Source organism: Poecilia reticulata, chromosome 2 (genome assembly GCF_904066995.2).
Source record: "Poecilia reticulata chromosome 2, P_reticulata-male-v2, whole genome shotgun sequence".
Taxonomy (NCBI): Eukaryota; Metazoa; Chordata; class Actinopteri; order Cyprinodontiformes; family Poeciliidae; genus Poecilia; species Poecilia reticulata.
Window position 1 is genome coordinate 32,450,677 of NC_088831.1, and position 16,641 is coordinate 32,467,317.

Consider the following 16,641-nt stretch of genomic DNA (forward strand, 5'->3'; position numbering starts at 1 on the left):
TTGGAGCGAGTCAATCTGACGCAACACAATCTGGTGTATTTTCACTGGTTAGAGGCAGCATTACGTAGAAACTGCGCAATGAATTTTAAAGTGTGCAAATATATAGATTTGGATAACGAGACAAAAAACTATTTATTTTTAAAGGGTTTACTATGACACTATATTTGGAATAAAGATTTTTTTTTTCCAAACAGATATTTCAAAACTACAGCATCCTATCATTTACAAACTTTTTTAACTACATTTATATTTTAACAAAAAAGAAAAATTAAAAGTCCAGAATTTGTAGTCTTAGCCCAATATCATTATGTAACAGTGACAAAAGGAAACACGCAGTGATCTTTCTGTACAACACCATGGGGTGCTTTTTATGTAAGACTAATATATTTATGAATATAAATCCTAAGATGAAAATTGATTTGATTTGGTTTCTTTAGCTACTCTATGTTATTGCATTAGTTTGTCCAGTATATGCATTAGTTTTCATGTAGCTTTTTATTGGGTGTCCAGGTAAAAACCTCAGAGTTTAATCAGAAATAAACATATAAAACAAACAGATATACACATACCTGACTCCTTCTTGTTCCCTTTGCCTCCATCTCTATTCTTCTTCAGCACAGCCTTGAACATGGTGAGGTTCCTGGAATCCTCTCTTTAAGGCCCCTGAAGGAAAAGTGTGTACAGTGAGTCCCTTACATGCAGAGCCACAGCTGTAACGCATCCATTGTTCCTTAAGGAGAACTGAGGAAAGCGTCCTGCAACACAACCAGTTTCATTGTTAAATGCATGTTATTGTCCATGCACCTGCAGAAAGGAAACTCATCTGATGCAGGATGTTTATCCAAAGCAGCCTCGACGAGTTAAAGACCGTTCCTAAAACCTGACAACACCGCGGGTAAATGTTGTATTTGTTGAGTTTTCCCACCGCACTCCCAAACCTGCAGGTCATCGGCAGAGGAAAGCATGGAAAGAATGCTTCAATATTTGAACAGAAAAGGACAAGTTCTGTTATCGTCTTCTGCAGGAAAACACTTGGTCGAATGCCCCGAATTCCACACGTAATTGATGTTATGTGCCTGAGCTACAGGGCTTTCAATTAATATCCATGGCTTTCTAAGACTGCTGTGTCTTTGGAGTCCTCAGAGTTAAATGCTAAGAAATAAACTCAAGGTCCTGTCTGGTTGTGCTTGTTTGCACTGGAACTATTCTTAGTCGTATGTTGTTGCACCATGGTTAAAACATTCCTAATGCAGCAGCAGCAGCTCTGACAGTTGATTGTAAGGGATTTTTTTTTTTTTTGTTTCTAACCCTTTAAAAATGCGTCCTGGCGTCCTGCAGTTTATGGTTTTATATTAGTAACAGCAGAGATTTTTTTTCCCACTGAAATTATTGCTTTTAGCCAAATAAGGACACATCATCCGCAAACAAAAACAGTTCTGAGCCAGAAGCCAGTCTCCATATTATCTCACTGTTCCTACTGTTGCTGTGGGAGACGCTATCGATTTGCCCTTTTTCATCCACGATGGTGTTGGATGGAACTCTGTAGCAAACCCTCCACCTGATTGGTTACTGGAGGTTGGGGGGGTGCATGGCAAAACTTTAAATCATTTCAACTCCTCTGTGACCAGTCAATAAATTAACTTTTCATTGATTTTGAGACTTCACAGACACGCTTTGGATCAACGCTGGGGAAATGTACTCCACTCTAGATTTAATTTGATCATTTAGCATTTCATATGATTGGTTGGATGTGTTTGAGGATGCTTGAACAGCTGGGCAGTATGCAACAGTCAGCTTAAACCAGAATCTATTTAGAGCTTTTCGATCATGGAAAACAAAACACTTTTAGTGTCCAAGTTTCTACCTAAGGAAGTAGATTCAGTACTCTTTCTAAAAATGAAGTCAATTATACATATTTAATCACAAACTTGGCTGAAATATCAATCTCTACAATTGCATTTGCAAGGAAAGCTTGGATTCAATATTTGCTATGTACCATTTTGAGTTGAATGCATTAAAGTTCTGCCTAGTTCTTTTATATTTAGCCAGTTGAATAGACTCTTCTCTAAACTTCTCTAAATGCCCAAATAGCAGTATTTTAATCAATGGCTAAGATCCTAGAGTCAGTAGAGTTGAGGGGACATAATAATAAAGCAAGTGTCTTGAAAATTACAGTTATTCACAACGGATATATTTATATTTCAATATTTTCCTTAAATTATGCAGCCCTAGTAAAAAGCCATAAAGGAACCAATTTCCTACGTCATGTTGAGACAAGCCTGCGGTTCATTCATTGTTATCCTATCGAGACATCAAGACTTAAACAGGTTGACGATGTAATAACACATCATCAATCATGCTAATTGGAGATATTAGATGCTGAAATAGATTACAATGCCAACTCTGTGATAATTATGTCTGTTATAAAATAGTAAAATCCCTTTTTTTCCCCCCAGTCACTGCTTTGAACCGCTTCGTTCACATTCTCCCCCTGCCATTGCTAAAACAGAGCAGAAAACCAACGTCATCATTCACAACTTCTCCTTCTGTTCGCTGATTGGCCCGGTAAAAAATATCTACCAGAGGGAATCCAAGGGAAGGGGAGAAAGGCCAAACTGTGCTATAGGCAAGATTTTATTCAAGCGGGATTGCACAGGAAAATAATGGCCAAGCTATTACCACCAGGTTTAGCAAGTTTTCTGGGGAGAATGCTTGATATATTATACAAATTTAATAACTGTGCCATTCTGGATTCCAACAAACTTGTGCGGATTTTGCAGGAATGGCACAGTGCACCACATTGGCTACTTAATGAAACAGTTGAGTGATATCATATAGAAACGCGCTGCTCATCTCCACAGTTACAACAAATAACACCCAAAGGAAATGAGATACACCGTTTTAAAACCCTAAAAAAACAACATGACTAATTTTTTCCTTACCTTCCTTCCCCCCCCCACCCCTTTTCAAAAGCTACCAGCAACAGACTCACACACACACATTGTAAAACTCAGAATAAGAACTGTCATGTACTGTACCATCACATTTTATTCACAGTGAAGCCACTGTCGGGCATTAATTAGACCTATGTAACAACGACACAAAGATCAGCACATACCATTGAACACAACTGCTTAATTGGGGACATAACTGTGACCTTTCAGAGAAAGGCTCCTTAGAGAGGAGCCGTGGACTGTGTGGTATGCAGGATGATGGGATCAAGATTCCTCAAGCTCAGGTCCATCCAACTCCATTTAAGACGGGTTCAAATACATACAAAGCCCCCTTAGAAGGGGCCTCTCAATATTACCACACAGCAGCGAAAGCTGCTCAGAGGTTCACAGGTTTGCAGACACATGCTGGTAGAACAGACATAACAGACTGTAAACATTCACACCTACTAATAGAAACAGCAGAAAACCACGGCCACCTTGCCCTCTTTGGTTATTTAAAAAGAAACAATGTAGCTGTCCAACGTCTGTAGGGACCTTGTGGCATTTTTGTCCAAACATATTTCAGCAGGGAGATGGTTACTTTGAAAACGCCTAAAGTGACAATAAAGTGCAGCGTTAAGACGGGTCCTTTTCAGGAAAGAGAAATTGAAGTCTCTGCTGGTTCAAAAGGTGCCGCCGGTTATCAACGTGCCCGTTTTCTAGGTCATTCCTCATGTGATGCAGTTCAAATCCAAACAGGCTGAGAAGAAAAGATCCTCACCTGCACAATGTTGACATGACACGGGGTTAATAGGGCTGTGTGGCTACTCCAGTTATCTAAGAAAAACAGCTTTATAGAGAAAAAAAATTGGATTGTTTGCTCAGAATGCCACTGGTAAGGAAGCATTTACCTCAACCGGATGCTGGTGAGTAAGAGTGAACTTTGTCCTCTTATTAGGTGGCACACAATAATGAAAGTACTCCAATCAAAACCACTCCTCTCCAAGTAAACAGCTATTTCCCACTCTAAGCGTTCGCTTTCCAGTTGAAATGTTATGCCAGCTGTCTTTATCGACCAGTTTCACATGAATAATCATGCTCGGATTTCAACACAGTTGGCATAGCAACGTGGAAACTCTCAAACTGGTGCCGACCTTCGAAATGCTTTGATAAATGCTGTCGAGAAGTGGAACATTTCAATTTTCATGTGAACTCGGTAATTATCTATTCTCTTGTTGTCCATTCAACGAGGGGAGGAAACAGACCCGGCCTGGTCTGCGAGTTCGAGTGCTTTAAAAACAATGGCGAAGAAAAAAAAAATCTTTTAAACAGGAAGCGTGGGGATTAGGTACGAAGGAGAGCAGTGTCAGTCGCTGTAAACAAAAGGTTATTATTCACACCAGAGCTGAAGGGAAAATACAAACGAAGTGGTATTTATACTGAACAACCCTACTGGTTCGACTTCTCCTGTGTTCATGCCAGCGAACAGAAGGGAAATGCATAACCTTGGAAAAACCTCACTTCTTCTCAAGTGTGTTTCTTTTTTTACATATTTTTTCAATTGCTTATTAATAAATGTTGCACCAACTATCACATTAAAAATACCATGTTATGGTTACTAATTATGTTTTTCTGATCTTTGTTTAAAACCATTCTAATTTAAAAATAATTGTTTAAAACAAAAAAAAAAACTCTTAATATTGGTATTTACAATTCTGACCCTGAAATGAGTCTGTTTTTGGTAAGACGTGCACATCAACACCAGAAGAACAGGAAATGATCATGTAGAGAGGTTGACTGACGCTGTGACAGATATGGGCTGAAAAGCCAATCAGTGAGGAAGAAGTAAACTTTAAAAAAAATAAAAAAAAGTTGCCTTTGAGAAAATACATAGACACAGGAGATTAATAGTTGGAGACGTCCTGTGGACTGATTAGACTAAATCTGAAGTGTGTGGCCATGAGGAGGAACAAGGGAGAAAACATTTGATTATACAACCTTAAAAAGTGGATTATGAATTCAAATTAGGGATGCTTGATGTTTTATTACCATCTTTGGTGCTGACCAATAATCTTTTTTTTTAGCATATTGATATCGGTCAGATAAAACTGGGCCTATATAATATTTATTTCTATCTTGTTGCCGTTGGTTTTGTACATTTGCTTTGTTTGTTTTCGTAAATGTCTTGTTGGTGCAGCCATAATTAAAACATTTGTTTTATTTACCCACATTTCAACAGCAGCTTTATTTACTTTTCATTTAAATTATTGTCTTCTAATGAAAATCAAACTGAGGCAAAAGTCACACCTAATCAGGCATAGAAAACCTAACATGAAATTTAAAAGGATCCACATTTAATAAATCATAGGAACAGACTAGGAAGAAGGTGGAAGTGTTCTTGTTTTTTTAAAGTCACTTAGACAACAGAGCAAAAAATAAATAAATCACGAAGAAAAGCACTTTCTAGAGTTGCCCTCAGAGGAGACTTATTCTTAATCCTACTTAATCCGCAGGATGAATACTGATATTCATCAAAAACCCTTTGATAAGTACAACTTGTCATCTAACCAAGTGCTGACAGAAATCCAGAGAAAAAATTATTCTGCAATGATGTAGAAATTGACAAGTTCCCTTTCTAAAAGAATTGAAAAGTGAAGAACATCTTTTAAAATCACCAATTTATTTATTTATTTTTTTGGACTGTGTTTTCTCAAATTTCATAAATTTTAACTTCATAGGACTTATTACAACCAACAACACATTACCTCTGATGAGATGTATTGAGAAGATTGAGCATTTTTTGGTTGTTTCTCACGTCTAATGTGGTAATTAAAAGCTGCCTCAGCTCTAGCAGTGACTAGATCTTTTCATCTGCAAGGTGTACCTCTAGACAATTTGAGACAAAGCAGTCATGACTAAATAACTTTGTTACACCCCATGTAAGAATAAAGAGAGACAAATGACTAAACTGGATTCATTTATTTATCCTCCTCTTTCCTTCCCATCTTTAAAAAACAAAAACGCACAACTTCATTCTGTCCCCTCAAGAGAATTGCTGCCACCTTCTTTCATTTCAACATATTAAACTTGATGGCACTATTATTGATTTCCAGTACACAATTAATGAAGCTCTGGAGAGAAAAGGAAAAAAAAAAAAAAAAAAAAAACGATGGACCACTGGAACTTCAGCTAAATTTGACATTTGCCTCCTAGGGAACTCTGGTATTTGACCAGGAGTAAAACATTGACAGGAATGCTTTAAAGTCTAAAAGGAGGCTCCAGCAACAAACCATTTATGATACTATAGTTTGTTTTAGTGAGGAAGTTATTTATTCATCTGATCATTCATATTAAGAACAACTTTTCTATCACTAATCAATTCTTCCTTTATCAGTTACAATACAATGAAAAACTACCAAAAGATTCTATTTAAATGTCATAAATTAGGTAAAGCTAACACTGAACACACACAAAAAAACAATGGTTTTATAGCAACATTATTGCAGAAACCTAGTTAACTGATGGGACAATCTAATAAAGCCAAAGAGATATTTTTCACTGATTCATTGTTACATTGAGAGCACATCCAGCTGAGGACAACCATCTTGTTTGCATGCCTTCTTTGTTGATGACTTATTTATTAGTAGCTCAGTCACTCATCTTAATTGCGTCCTCCCCACATGCAGAGATTAAGAGCAGAGGAGCAGTAAAGGAACCAGAGAACACATGTTCTGCACAACAGTGACATGTGGAGATGGTAAAATTGTGAACAAAAGAAGGACATGTTCAGTTTTTAAGAGCTTTATCTGCAACAGCCTTCCTAAGAGATCAGACATATGTACTGCAGTTTGTGTGTTGTGCGCCAGCAAAGGAAGCTACCTTAATATGCATCTGCATCCCAAACATGTTTTCACTGAACAAATGACTGCAACACAAGTTGTTAAACTAATGTCATTAATCTCCTAAGCGCCCCTTGTCCATTCCTGGGAGCTTCAGAAAGTCTGAACTGAACTTAAGTGTAAAAAAGTAGCAGCTGCGACTGAGAGGTCCTTCCAAACACAAGTCAGAGGGTAAACATCCACACCTGGGATGGTCATCTGGATATTTAATCCTATAGAAGATGGTTCCGTCTTTATGATGAACCATCACAAACACGCCAATGTGGGACAAGCAGGCAATTTCATAACGGCAAACATTTTTCTACCATTCTCGTCTTTAACTTTTTAATAAGTCGCAGAGGGTTTTCTCTGTTCGCACATACATATGGTGATGTACAGACGCCGTTCCTCCAACTGCTGCTGTGCACTGCCAGACAGCTGGTTAAAAAGAAGGACTCCAAATCATATCCTAATCTACTTGTGGACAGTAACGGAGCACCAGCTGTAGCTCTGTTTTGAAGCTTTGAGCAGGCTGTCCATTAAGCATCTGACTTCTTGTTTATGTGCAACTCCATGAAAAACAAAACTGCAAAAGGTTTTGCACAATAAACACTTTGAAAATATTACATTTAGCTGGTGTTCACAAAATAGTGTTGCTTATGTCTGAACGAAAAGCTGAAGTAAAATAAATGTTAATTGAACTTTTAAGTAAGTTTGAGGAATAATCTTTTTTTCCAGTTTTCTGAAACGATAGCAGAACTTTACACATTCAGGATTTGAAATTTTCACATTACACGTGATACCATATGTTTTAGTCATCATACCATAAAATGGGGGCAACCGGTTCATTTCAAAAAGCACAACAAAGGCTTCTGTAAGACATTAATATTATTACGCAATACCATTTTTTCAAAAGGGCCTTGTTTATGATCCTCCATTCCAAAGCTGTGAACACATGAATACTTTCCTGAGGATCAACTTATTTTGTAAACAGAAAATCCAGCACAGCAGACGAGAGAACAAACACAACCAGTAGAAAATCGTCAGTTGTGGCTGATGCTTTCCAGATAAAAATCAACAAATGATTTCAGAGTTTGGCTTTGAGGCAGACTGACAGATAATATGTTAAAAGGTACGATGAATAACAATGTGATCACACAAGTTATTTTTCCTGTTTAAGTTGAAGGCCATTGTGCTCACCGAAACACTGACTTGTAAAGAGTTTCAAAGAGTTTTCCTCAGACCGTAGCTCGCCAAAGCAAACCGAGATAAAAGTAACATAATTCGTTTAAAGCAGATTAGAGGTGATGCAACATAATGCGTTCCGGAGTAACACTCTTTGCTCCGTAAAATACCATACAGTCACATGGCTAGGCAGGAGCAAAGACGTTTGCCTCATCTACAGCAGAAATCCGCATCACTGCGTTTCAGCGGACAAACTTTTTAAATCTGGACTTTCTGCTTGGGAGAAGCTGTGAAGTCGTCTTTGAAGGACAAAATTCATTCAGCAAAATAACGGCAACGACTCAGTATGTACTTTCTGTCGGGTCAGTGGTTCCCGTAAGTTTCCCTCCTCAGCCATCACAATGCAACTCTAATGCCAGCATCTTTTATTGGCCAGTTGGCCGTGGACCATGGGAACCAGGCTCTGCAGACTGAGAGGGGAAAGACGCCCCCCTTTCCCTCCCCCACCCTTAACAAGATGACTGCTCTGTAAAGAAGGCATCTTCCAACAGACAACTGGGACGAATCAAGCTTTGGCCCAAAGGCACGCAAATCCATTCTGATGGTTTCATCATCTGTGTAAAATTAGATGAAATTACACTGGAAAGCTAACACAGCACAGTCACATGATCTGACCGCAACGGTTTTCCGTAACGTCTTTCCCACCTGTTGGGGTTTCTAATGCAAAACAAGCTGTCAAGGTAGAAAGCCAGGAGGCTGTACAGACAAAAACTCTCATAAATCTGATCCAGAGACGGCTTTGAATCAATGAATTTATGAGCTCAAAATCAAAGTCAGCTCCCTTCTGATACGTCCTTTAAAGACGTTGAAACACAACTTTGATTTTCAAAGCACCGGACAGAAGTACAACTCCTTATCTGACGACAACCAGAAAACTGCTCAGGTTATATACAGCCAACCTGCCTGTCTGTCGTCAAACTTCAATGACTCAGTTTAAGTGGGTGGACAAAATTACTGTACTTTAGCCCTCATATAAATCTGGGCTAGCTTTTGCTTTTATAAAATGCCCCATCCAGTTTCAAAATACAGACCGGGGATGAGCATCAAACAGGTCGGCATAGTTTTTAGGAAGTACAACCAGTGTCTTCAAATATCTCATCAGTGAGGCATTAAAATTTATCTCTCTCTTTATAATAATGTGAATCTCACTAAAATGTCTCAATATAATGTACTTATATAATCAATAGTTCCTTTAAACTGACACCAAGTCAAACTTTGATTTGCTGAAACTTGCCCAGCAATAGATGCCAGAATCAGATTAGTTCTGTTGAGCTTTTTTGGGAAATACAAACTCTAAAATGGCAGATCTAATAATGGATAGATTATCCACCAAATAATTATTATTATTGCAGCTCTAGTTTTTATTTCAATGAAGCAATCACAATATAATCTCTATGATCTGTTTGAAATAACACATTATTAGTTGATGCTTTTATAGAATTTAAAAGTAGGAAATAACAGAAAAAAGTTGCTTTTTTTTTTGCTATTTTGGTATTTTCACAAACACAAAGGGAAAAAATGGCGATGTCAATCACTTTCCAATTGATTAGTGGATCCCTGGTTTCTTTTAAAATGTGTTCTTATCCTTTGGTACATCTAATAGATTTTCCCTTGTATGAACTCAAGCATAGCATTTCTTGTTATGACTAACCCTCAGTCAAAACAAGCAGAACCTATGATGCATTCATGAGCCATAACATTTAGGAGGCTGAAGTCTTTGTAGATTTTCTGCTGTCTGGATTTTGGATTTCTTTCAGAAGAATATTCAATAAACAATGTATGAAACATATAGTTTTCTTTCAATGTACAAAGTACCTTATTATCAGTACATTTGCAGATTTTGCTCCAACTGTTGGATTTGTGATCTGGCCTTGTATTTGCCATCGAAGGTTGAAGTTTAAGGAATTTCTGAATTTCAAAATAGTATTCAGTCCTCAACAGGGTGCTGCTGGAGGGCAGTTCAGTTGCAGTTCCACTAAATATGTTATGGTTAAAAATGCATTTACAGAGCAACAGCAATATAAACACCACGGTGACACAGAAAATTTATAAGATCAACCAGTGCCAGCTTTTACAACCAAATGACAAACATTAATAGGTGAAAGTGTCATGGTTTGCAGATGCTTTGCTGCAACAAAATCTATCCAGGTCACCATTAAATGTTCACCATAAACTGTAAAGTATCAGAGGGGGCATGAGAAAAAATAAATAAACAAGCAAATAAAATATTAAAATTAAGCTAAAGCAGAATGGAAACTGAGCAATAAAAATTACTCACAAGTTAGTCCAATAGATGACTAAGTGAGATTTAAGAAACGCGATGATTCAAGCCAGAGTCAAAGCCTAGATCTTGATCTGCTTAAGGTGTTGTTGCCATGACTTGAAAACGACTAAAAACACCTCGAAGTTGAAATAATTAGGAGGGTAAGGTGTCCTCACTCCGACTTGACGAGCTCTTTTGAAAGATGAGATTTACTTTAGTTGCTTAAGTTCAACTAAACCACTTCCTACATATAAACAAAAAGCTAATTAAGCCTCAATTTGGAAAACTAAATATTTAGAGGGGTGTCCTCACATTTTTCACACTGCTGCATAAACCACGCTCAAACGTATCCAGAGGAATGACCAAATTTAAACTGCGTTAGTTAGTTAATAACCCAATTAAAGCGCTGCTACTTTAAAGACCTACATGCGCAACGCATTTCTTCACATTAGCGTCCTGAGGGATGAAACAGCGGTGAAACGCTTTCATTTAGCGCCAGTTTTGGAGTTTGAATGGTGTGTTCGCTGATGTTCAAAGCAAACTCAGCCTCAAACGTTCAGAGAGTTTTATAACAAACTAAAAAAAAAAACTAAAAAACTAAAATAAAAAAAACTAAAAAAACAACGAGAGTCTATTAAAACGAGCCAGAAATATTTAATTGGAGTTACAGTGAGTCAGCTGTCTGCCCTGCTGCTTCCCATGGCTACTCAATGGGCATGTCTCGGCATTTCTCCTCCTCACAAACTTCCAGCTAAAACGTGACACATCTCCCCTGAACGCCTCACACACCCTCCACTCAACAGTCCACTCACAACAGCACGTCTAAAGTCTTACCTGGTAAATGTCATGGAGATCACAGTGCCGCCAAAGGAAAACACAAAAGTTCTCCCGGTTCTTAACAGCGTTACTTCCACACAAACTCAAGTCCCAGACCCAGTTTGATTCAGCAAGGTAGACTACGAGCACGCCGCGGACTCCTCCTTTTCCTACTTCTTCTCCTCCTCCTCTTTCCCCCGGCATGAGGTCATCTGGAGGCAGAGCTCAGGGAACAAAGTCCCGGTCCTCCCACCTCCCACTGGAAAAGCCTCATGGACATGAAAGGAAGCAGGAGATAGAAGCTGCAGGGTTACAGGAACAGGAATATAGTATATAGTCCACACGAGATTCCCTCAAAAAAAACAACATTAAATTGTTATACACTTTCCTGGTTCCAAATAAATGCAAGTTGTAATACAATTTTAGCTAGGTTTGTGCGTGGAAAATTTGTTATATATTGTGCTACTCACCGTTGTTTTTCTGAAATCAGTCACTTTCTTGATATAATCACCTAAAAAAAAGTTATAAAGGGCAGGTTTTCTATTTGTTTTACTATTTCGTGAATGTTGTAAATTCTACACTCCCAAAAGCCACCATAAGTCTAGTGACATCACATAAGGCTGCTGATTAGCTTCCTCCTACACACTTGTGTTTACTCCTTCCCTCTTTATTCCAAGTCCATGCCTATCGGCTCTCCATACACCTCAGCTTGTACTGAGCATTTATTTTATGTTGCCTGGGAGGTCACTGTCCATATAGTGTCAGGGGATTGTTTTTCAGCATTAGGCACATAATGCAATTTTTTTTAAGTATTTTTTTTGTTGTGAAATTCATATTCAAACTTATTAAAATTCAAAATATGTATTTATTCTAATTGTGATTGTTCAGTGAATGGGGCAATGTTTTTAATGTTTGGTGTTCAGAGGAACCACTGCCGCCCCCTACAGTTCCAGTATATAATAGCTGCAGAATTATATGGCTTGAAAGATTAAGTCAACCAAATTAAAATCTTTTAAAATAATGTCTTCTTTTTCATTACTGGTTTATTATAAAATTATCACATGACAAAAGATACATTGGTGACATCATTACAGGCAAAAATCAGCTCTCAAACAGCACAATGTGGACTACTGGAATATTTTTTTAACAAATTTACAGTTTTATGTGTTTTATACACAAAAATAACATAAAATGTGTTTGTGGGGCAGATTTCTTCACCGAAGACTTTTGATGATCACAACAGTGGTAAATATGCACAGAAATCAACCAGATAGAAAGACGGCAAATATACAGTTATGGAAAGGGAACAGTTTAACCCTCCTCCTATGTTCGTTTCTGAGGTGCAGCAATAACGTTCCTGGGTCAGTTTAACAGGAGTGTTAAGTTCTGCCGGCAATCGTTGTTTCCTTCATCTTCTCTCTTCACAGCAGTTTATAGAATGGCTTCGGGACTCATCTGAGTCAAGCTTGGGCTCAAAGATTTAAGTCTGAAGCCCTGCAACTCAAATACAGCTTCACTTGCATAGGTTTGTTTTGTTTCCTCGGGCCCCTGAGGTAGCTTGATTTTTTTCACTGCAGATCTTTACCATTGTTTTTTAAACTTGGAACTGAAACACCGTTAGTTTACTTTCAGACGCAAATTGCACTGAACTGGGGTTTTTTTGTTGTTGTTGTTTTAAAATGGTTTTATTCACCCCTCAAATGACTAAAACCAAGATCCTAGTCTTTAGATTTTAATGACTAAACCGTCTCATAGGCTGACATTTACCTGTCTCTAGAGAGGAATAATCAAAAGAATAGTTTTGTTATTCACAATGAGTCAATTTATTCTGTGCAAATCAGGTGTAATATAATTAATAAAATGTTCATATTCTGGAACATTTATAAAACATGAATGTTATAATTTTGGATGTAGCTAGTATTGATCCAGTAACTCAGGGTGGATTTGAATCTTTTCAACCAAGCTATTCTTTTCTCTCCTGACTGCCTTAACAGTTTTTGCCTAAATAATACATCAATACATTGATTACATAAGATAAATGCCATGTAACAGTATGATCAATTGTCATACTGAGTCTGAGAAAGATGTAAAATTGGCTGTTACTTTCGTGAATATATAGGAGCGTTTTAAAAAAAAAAGAGGATGGATGAAGCCTGAAAAGCCAAGGTCTCTGTAAATCCACCCATGCTGTTCTGTCCTGGTATGTGGCGCCCTCTGGAGGCAATACAATTGTATGCAATAAGAAAGAATGATGGGAATACTGTACGTCAGCATCATGTTTTTCTCTCTATCATCCCTTGTGACAAAGCCACCACAGTGGGGGGGAGGGTTTCTCTGCCGTGGCGATGTGAGTTCCAGGTCCCCTCATGGGCCCTCACTGGCAGTGAAATGCCCCCATGCCTGCAGGTCAGGGGACCACCGGCTGCTCTGACTCCTCAAACAGACCTGAGGAGGTCTCTCAACTTTGCACACAGATGGCATCAAAGGCGTGCACGAACAGCATGAAGGTCACAGAGGGATCTGATGTCAGCACATTGTGTTCACAAGGCGACTGTTGTGTACGCTCCCAGCAAACAAATGAGCAGATATTGTTTGTGGATCTGTTCACAGAAACAGAAACGGGGCACAGACTTCACAAACACATTTTGGGGCTGGGGTTGGAGGAGATCATGTATTTTCAAACTTACAAGGTTTTAACTAATCCCGTCAGACACACAGAGCTGCAAAGTTGAGTGTCGCCAAAAAGAGACCTATAGGTTTCTTATAAAAGCTTGGAATCAAAACAAAGAGGTTTTTTTTTTCCATTACAATTATTATACAAGAGGTGGGATACACTACGGATGAGAAGATGCAACCTAAATCCCAAACAGAATATAATCCTTAGGGTTGTAGAACTAATTTTATAATGTGATTTTTGTAATCAGTTTTGCCACTAAAAAGTGGTTCTGATGCAAAACTGATAGTCAAATAAATTTTCTTGCATAGAACTAAACATGCTGCTTGTCCTAACATCGTTTTTTGTTGAGGTAAAAATCAGAGGCGTCGTTCTGTATCTCCCTATTTTTTTGTGGTCTGTTTAAGGCCCTTTCTTGCATCATTATATGCATCAAAAAATGCAAGATAACCTTCCAAGTCTTGCATTTTTTGCAAGTGAGAGTTATCCCATGAGCCTCTGCAACAATAGCTAAACAGTTTTCTAATCCAAATATTTTTTGCAGGTTTCACATGGAAGGTAAAATGTGAACATATTTTATGTCGTTCCTGTCAGGTTGGCCAGGTTCATGAACATAAACAAAGAATTAAACTTCCGTTTCACGTCAGATACACAGTGTTCTCCATTCAGATTACTGGCTTATGCAGAGCTGATCCGGTCATTTCAATCCCATGTGTTGGAGCAAATATGCAGGATGCTTGCAGGGTACTGAGGGTTAGACGTTCTGTATGCATTTTGTTGTCGGCCCCAGTTTAGAAATTGTATTTTGGCTCCATCTAGTGGGCGTCTCGACTCAATGGAAATTGCACACAAAAGAAGAAAAGAAAAAAAAAACATTCAAACTGCGATGGCATATTTATTTTTTTTATACAAATCTACAATGCAGAGCTTAACGAAGAAAGCCTATAAACAAAAGAAGAGGCTTTTTAAGCTTCACCTACATGCCTCTAATCCATTAATCAACTTACTTTAACCCATCTGCCATGCATTCCCCCCACAAAAAGTCGGGAAGCAAAACTACAGCATTTTCAAAAAGATGTAAAAAAAATAAAAAAATTAAAAAAACACACACAAAGCTGAACATTATGATTCTTTTTCAAAAGCTTAGCACAAAAGGAAAGTTGTTTTTCTTCTAAACGGTTTAAATCAGCACCTCACAGAGAACCTGCCACTTCCCCTCAAGAGTTTAACGTTTGACAACAGACTGAACACAGCAGACTCTGGGGCGTTCTTAGGCAAATTCACCACTTCCTGGGCTGCTGGATGCAGAAGGTCCGGGGGCAGTGAGACCTTTCCACAGCAGGGCGCACCTTGCTGTGCCTCACGCTCACAGGGGTCTCCGGAAAGTCATGACTCAGCTGTAAAGTATCAAGCAGGGGGGGGGTTTATAAATGTGCAACTATGGAAATCTAGATGAAATTGAATTAAATTAAACAAGCCAAATAAATAGATTTTTTAAAAATTATTATTATTATTATTTTTAACCTTGTCAAGAGTCCCAGTCAGAAGAAGCCCGACTTGTTGCATCCTGTTGGAGGTGGCAAGAGACCGGCTGCACGGGTTTGAAGAAAAGAAAAGAAAAACAAATGAGATTCACTTAATTAGCCAAGGCTTCTTAACTCAGTCAGGGCGGTGGCGTGTTCACCGCCCCGACATTGAGGGCCGTACCTGAGTCTATCAGACCTCTTCGTCTCTTTCTCAGGAGTCCCATGGGCAGATCCGTCCTCCAGGGTTTTCTTGGCAACTCGTTTTCCTCCTGCCTTCACTGACGACGATAAAATATAAAAGGGGTGTTCATTTCAGTTCTGACTTTATGCATTAGATATACTACAAATAAATGTGACTTGTTTTAAAAATGTGATCAGCTTCGGGTATTCTGCTGCGTTACTTGAAAGTTTGAAAGAACGCGAGGTTGCGGAATAGGTTTTAAGTCAGTGGGCGGGGCTAAGACGGATTCAGAGGAACCAATTGGTTTGCAATAACAGGTTTACCAATCATTCACAAGGGGAGCGTTTGACGAGCCCAAAATCATTTCGAGGATTGTAGCAAAACAAAAATGTGTATTGAATAATTTGACTTATCTGAGATGAACTAAACTGTTTTTAGTTAATGGGTTTCTGAAGTAATGTGTATTTCAATGTTTTTGTGTATTTAAATATTTACACAAGTTTTTATTTTAGTTGCATGTTATAGAAATAAATGCGTAAAGTTACATTTTGGATTTTGGCAGATTTGAAACCTCGATGCTTTGCTGAGCATTAGAAACTAAGCTGCCGCAGTAAACTGATTAACACCTTGTGTGCAAACTGCGGCCGCAGGAGCGGAGTTGTCACGTTTTTTTTTTTTTTTGGTTTTTTTTTACGCCACAAGGCCTGCCTTTAAAAGGAAAAAAAAAAAACATCCGACAACATCCGGACGCTTTTCAGAAAAACGTTTTTGCAGAGAGGTAGTCTGATAATAATGCAAACATGAAAACAAGAACTATTTCAAAACCGCAGCAGCAAAGTCGAGCTAGTGTTTGTTTTTCTGCATGACTGTGTATCTGGGTCAAACAGCGCCAGGACAAAAACGCTTTGATTAAACCTGAAAACAACAAAACAAACACCTACAAAAGCTGATGTGAACATCTGTTTACCTGCTGGCGGATGCCCAGCTTTGAGCAGATGAGCCTCTTTTGCTCCAGATTTGGAGAGCTGTTGCACCATTTTGTTGGAAAGTTTCCGCAGCGCAGAGAAGATCCGCAGGCAGCAAAGTGCTGTGAACGCCCACTCGCTTGTTTTTATGCTCAGACGC

At 38.4% G+C, this 16,641-nt stretch overlaps 2 protein-coding genes across 3 annotated transcripts in view; both read right to left on the reverse strand.

Moving 5' to 3' along the window:
- tanc1b (tetratricopeptide repeat, ankyrin repeat and coiled-coil containing 1b) overlaps positions 1-11,788 on the reverse strand; it is a 107,744-nt gene extending 95,956 nt beyond the window's left edge. The window contains exons 1-3 of one of the 2 annotated variants that reach the window (XM_081603855.1): positions 11,606-11,788; positions 11,154-11,404; positions 570-663 (exon numbers count right to left, since the gene is read on the reverse strand). In XM_081603855.1, the coding sequence (XP_081459981.1) occupies positions 570-630 (61 nt within the window). In that variant the 5' untranslated portion in view covers positions 631-663; positions 11,154-11,404; positions 11,606-11,788. Of the gene's footprint in view, positions 1-569; positions 664-11,153; positions 11,484-11,605 lie in introns of those variants that run through there. The other variant, XM_081603857.1, reaches the window with a different exon arrangement.
- A 2,896-nt stretch (positions 11,789-14,684) lies between these two features.
- On the reverse strand, positions 14,685-16,641 carry dap1b (death associated protein 1b). Its single transcript, XM_008404003.3, has 4 exons — positions 16,484-16,641; positions 15,517-15,613; positions 15,334-15,400; positions 14,685-15,206 (listed from the first exon to the last, which is right to left on the reverse strand). The coding sequence occupies exons 1-4, from the start codon at positions 16,551-16,553 to the stop codon at positions 15,090-15,092; spliced, it is 351 nt and encodes a 116-aa protein (XP_008402225.1). The 5' UTR covers positions 16,554-16,641; the 3' UTR covers positions 14,685-15,089.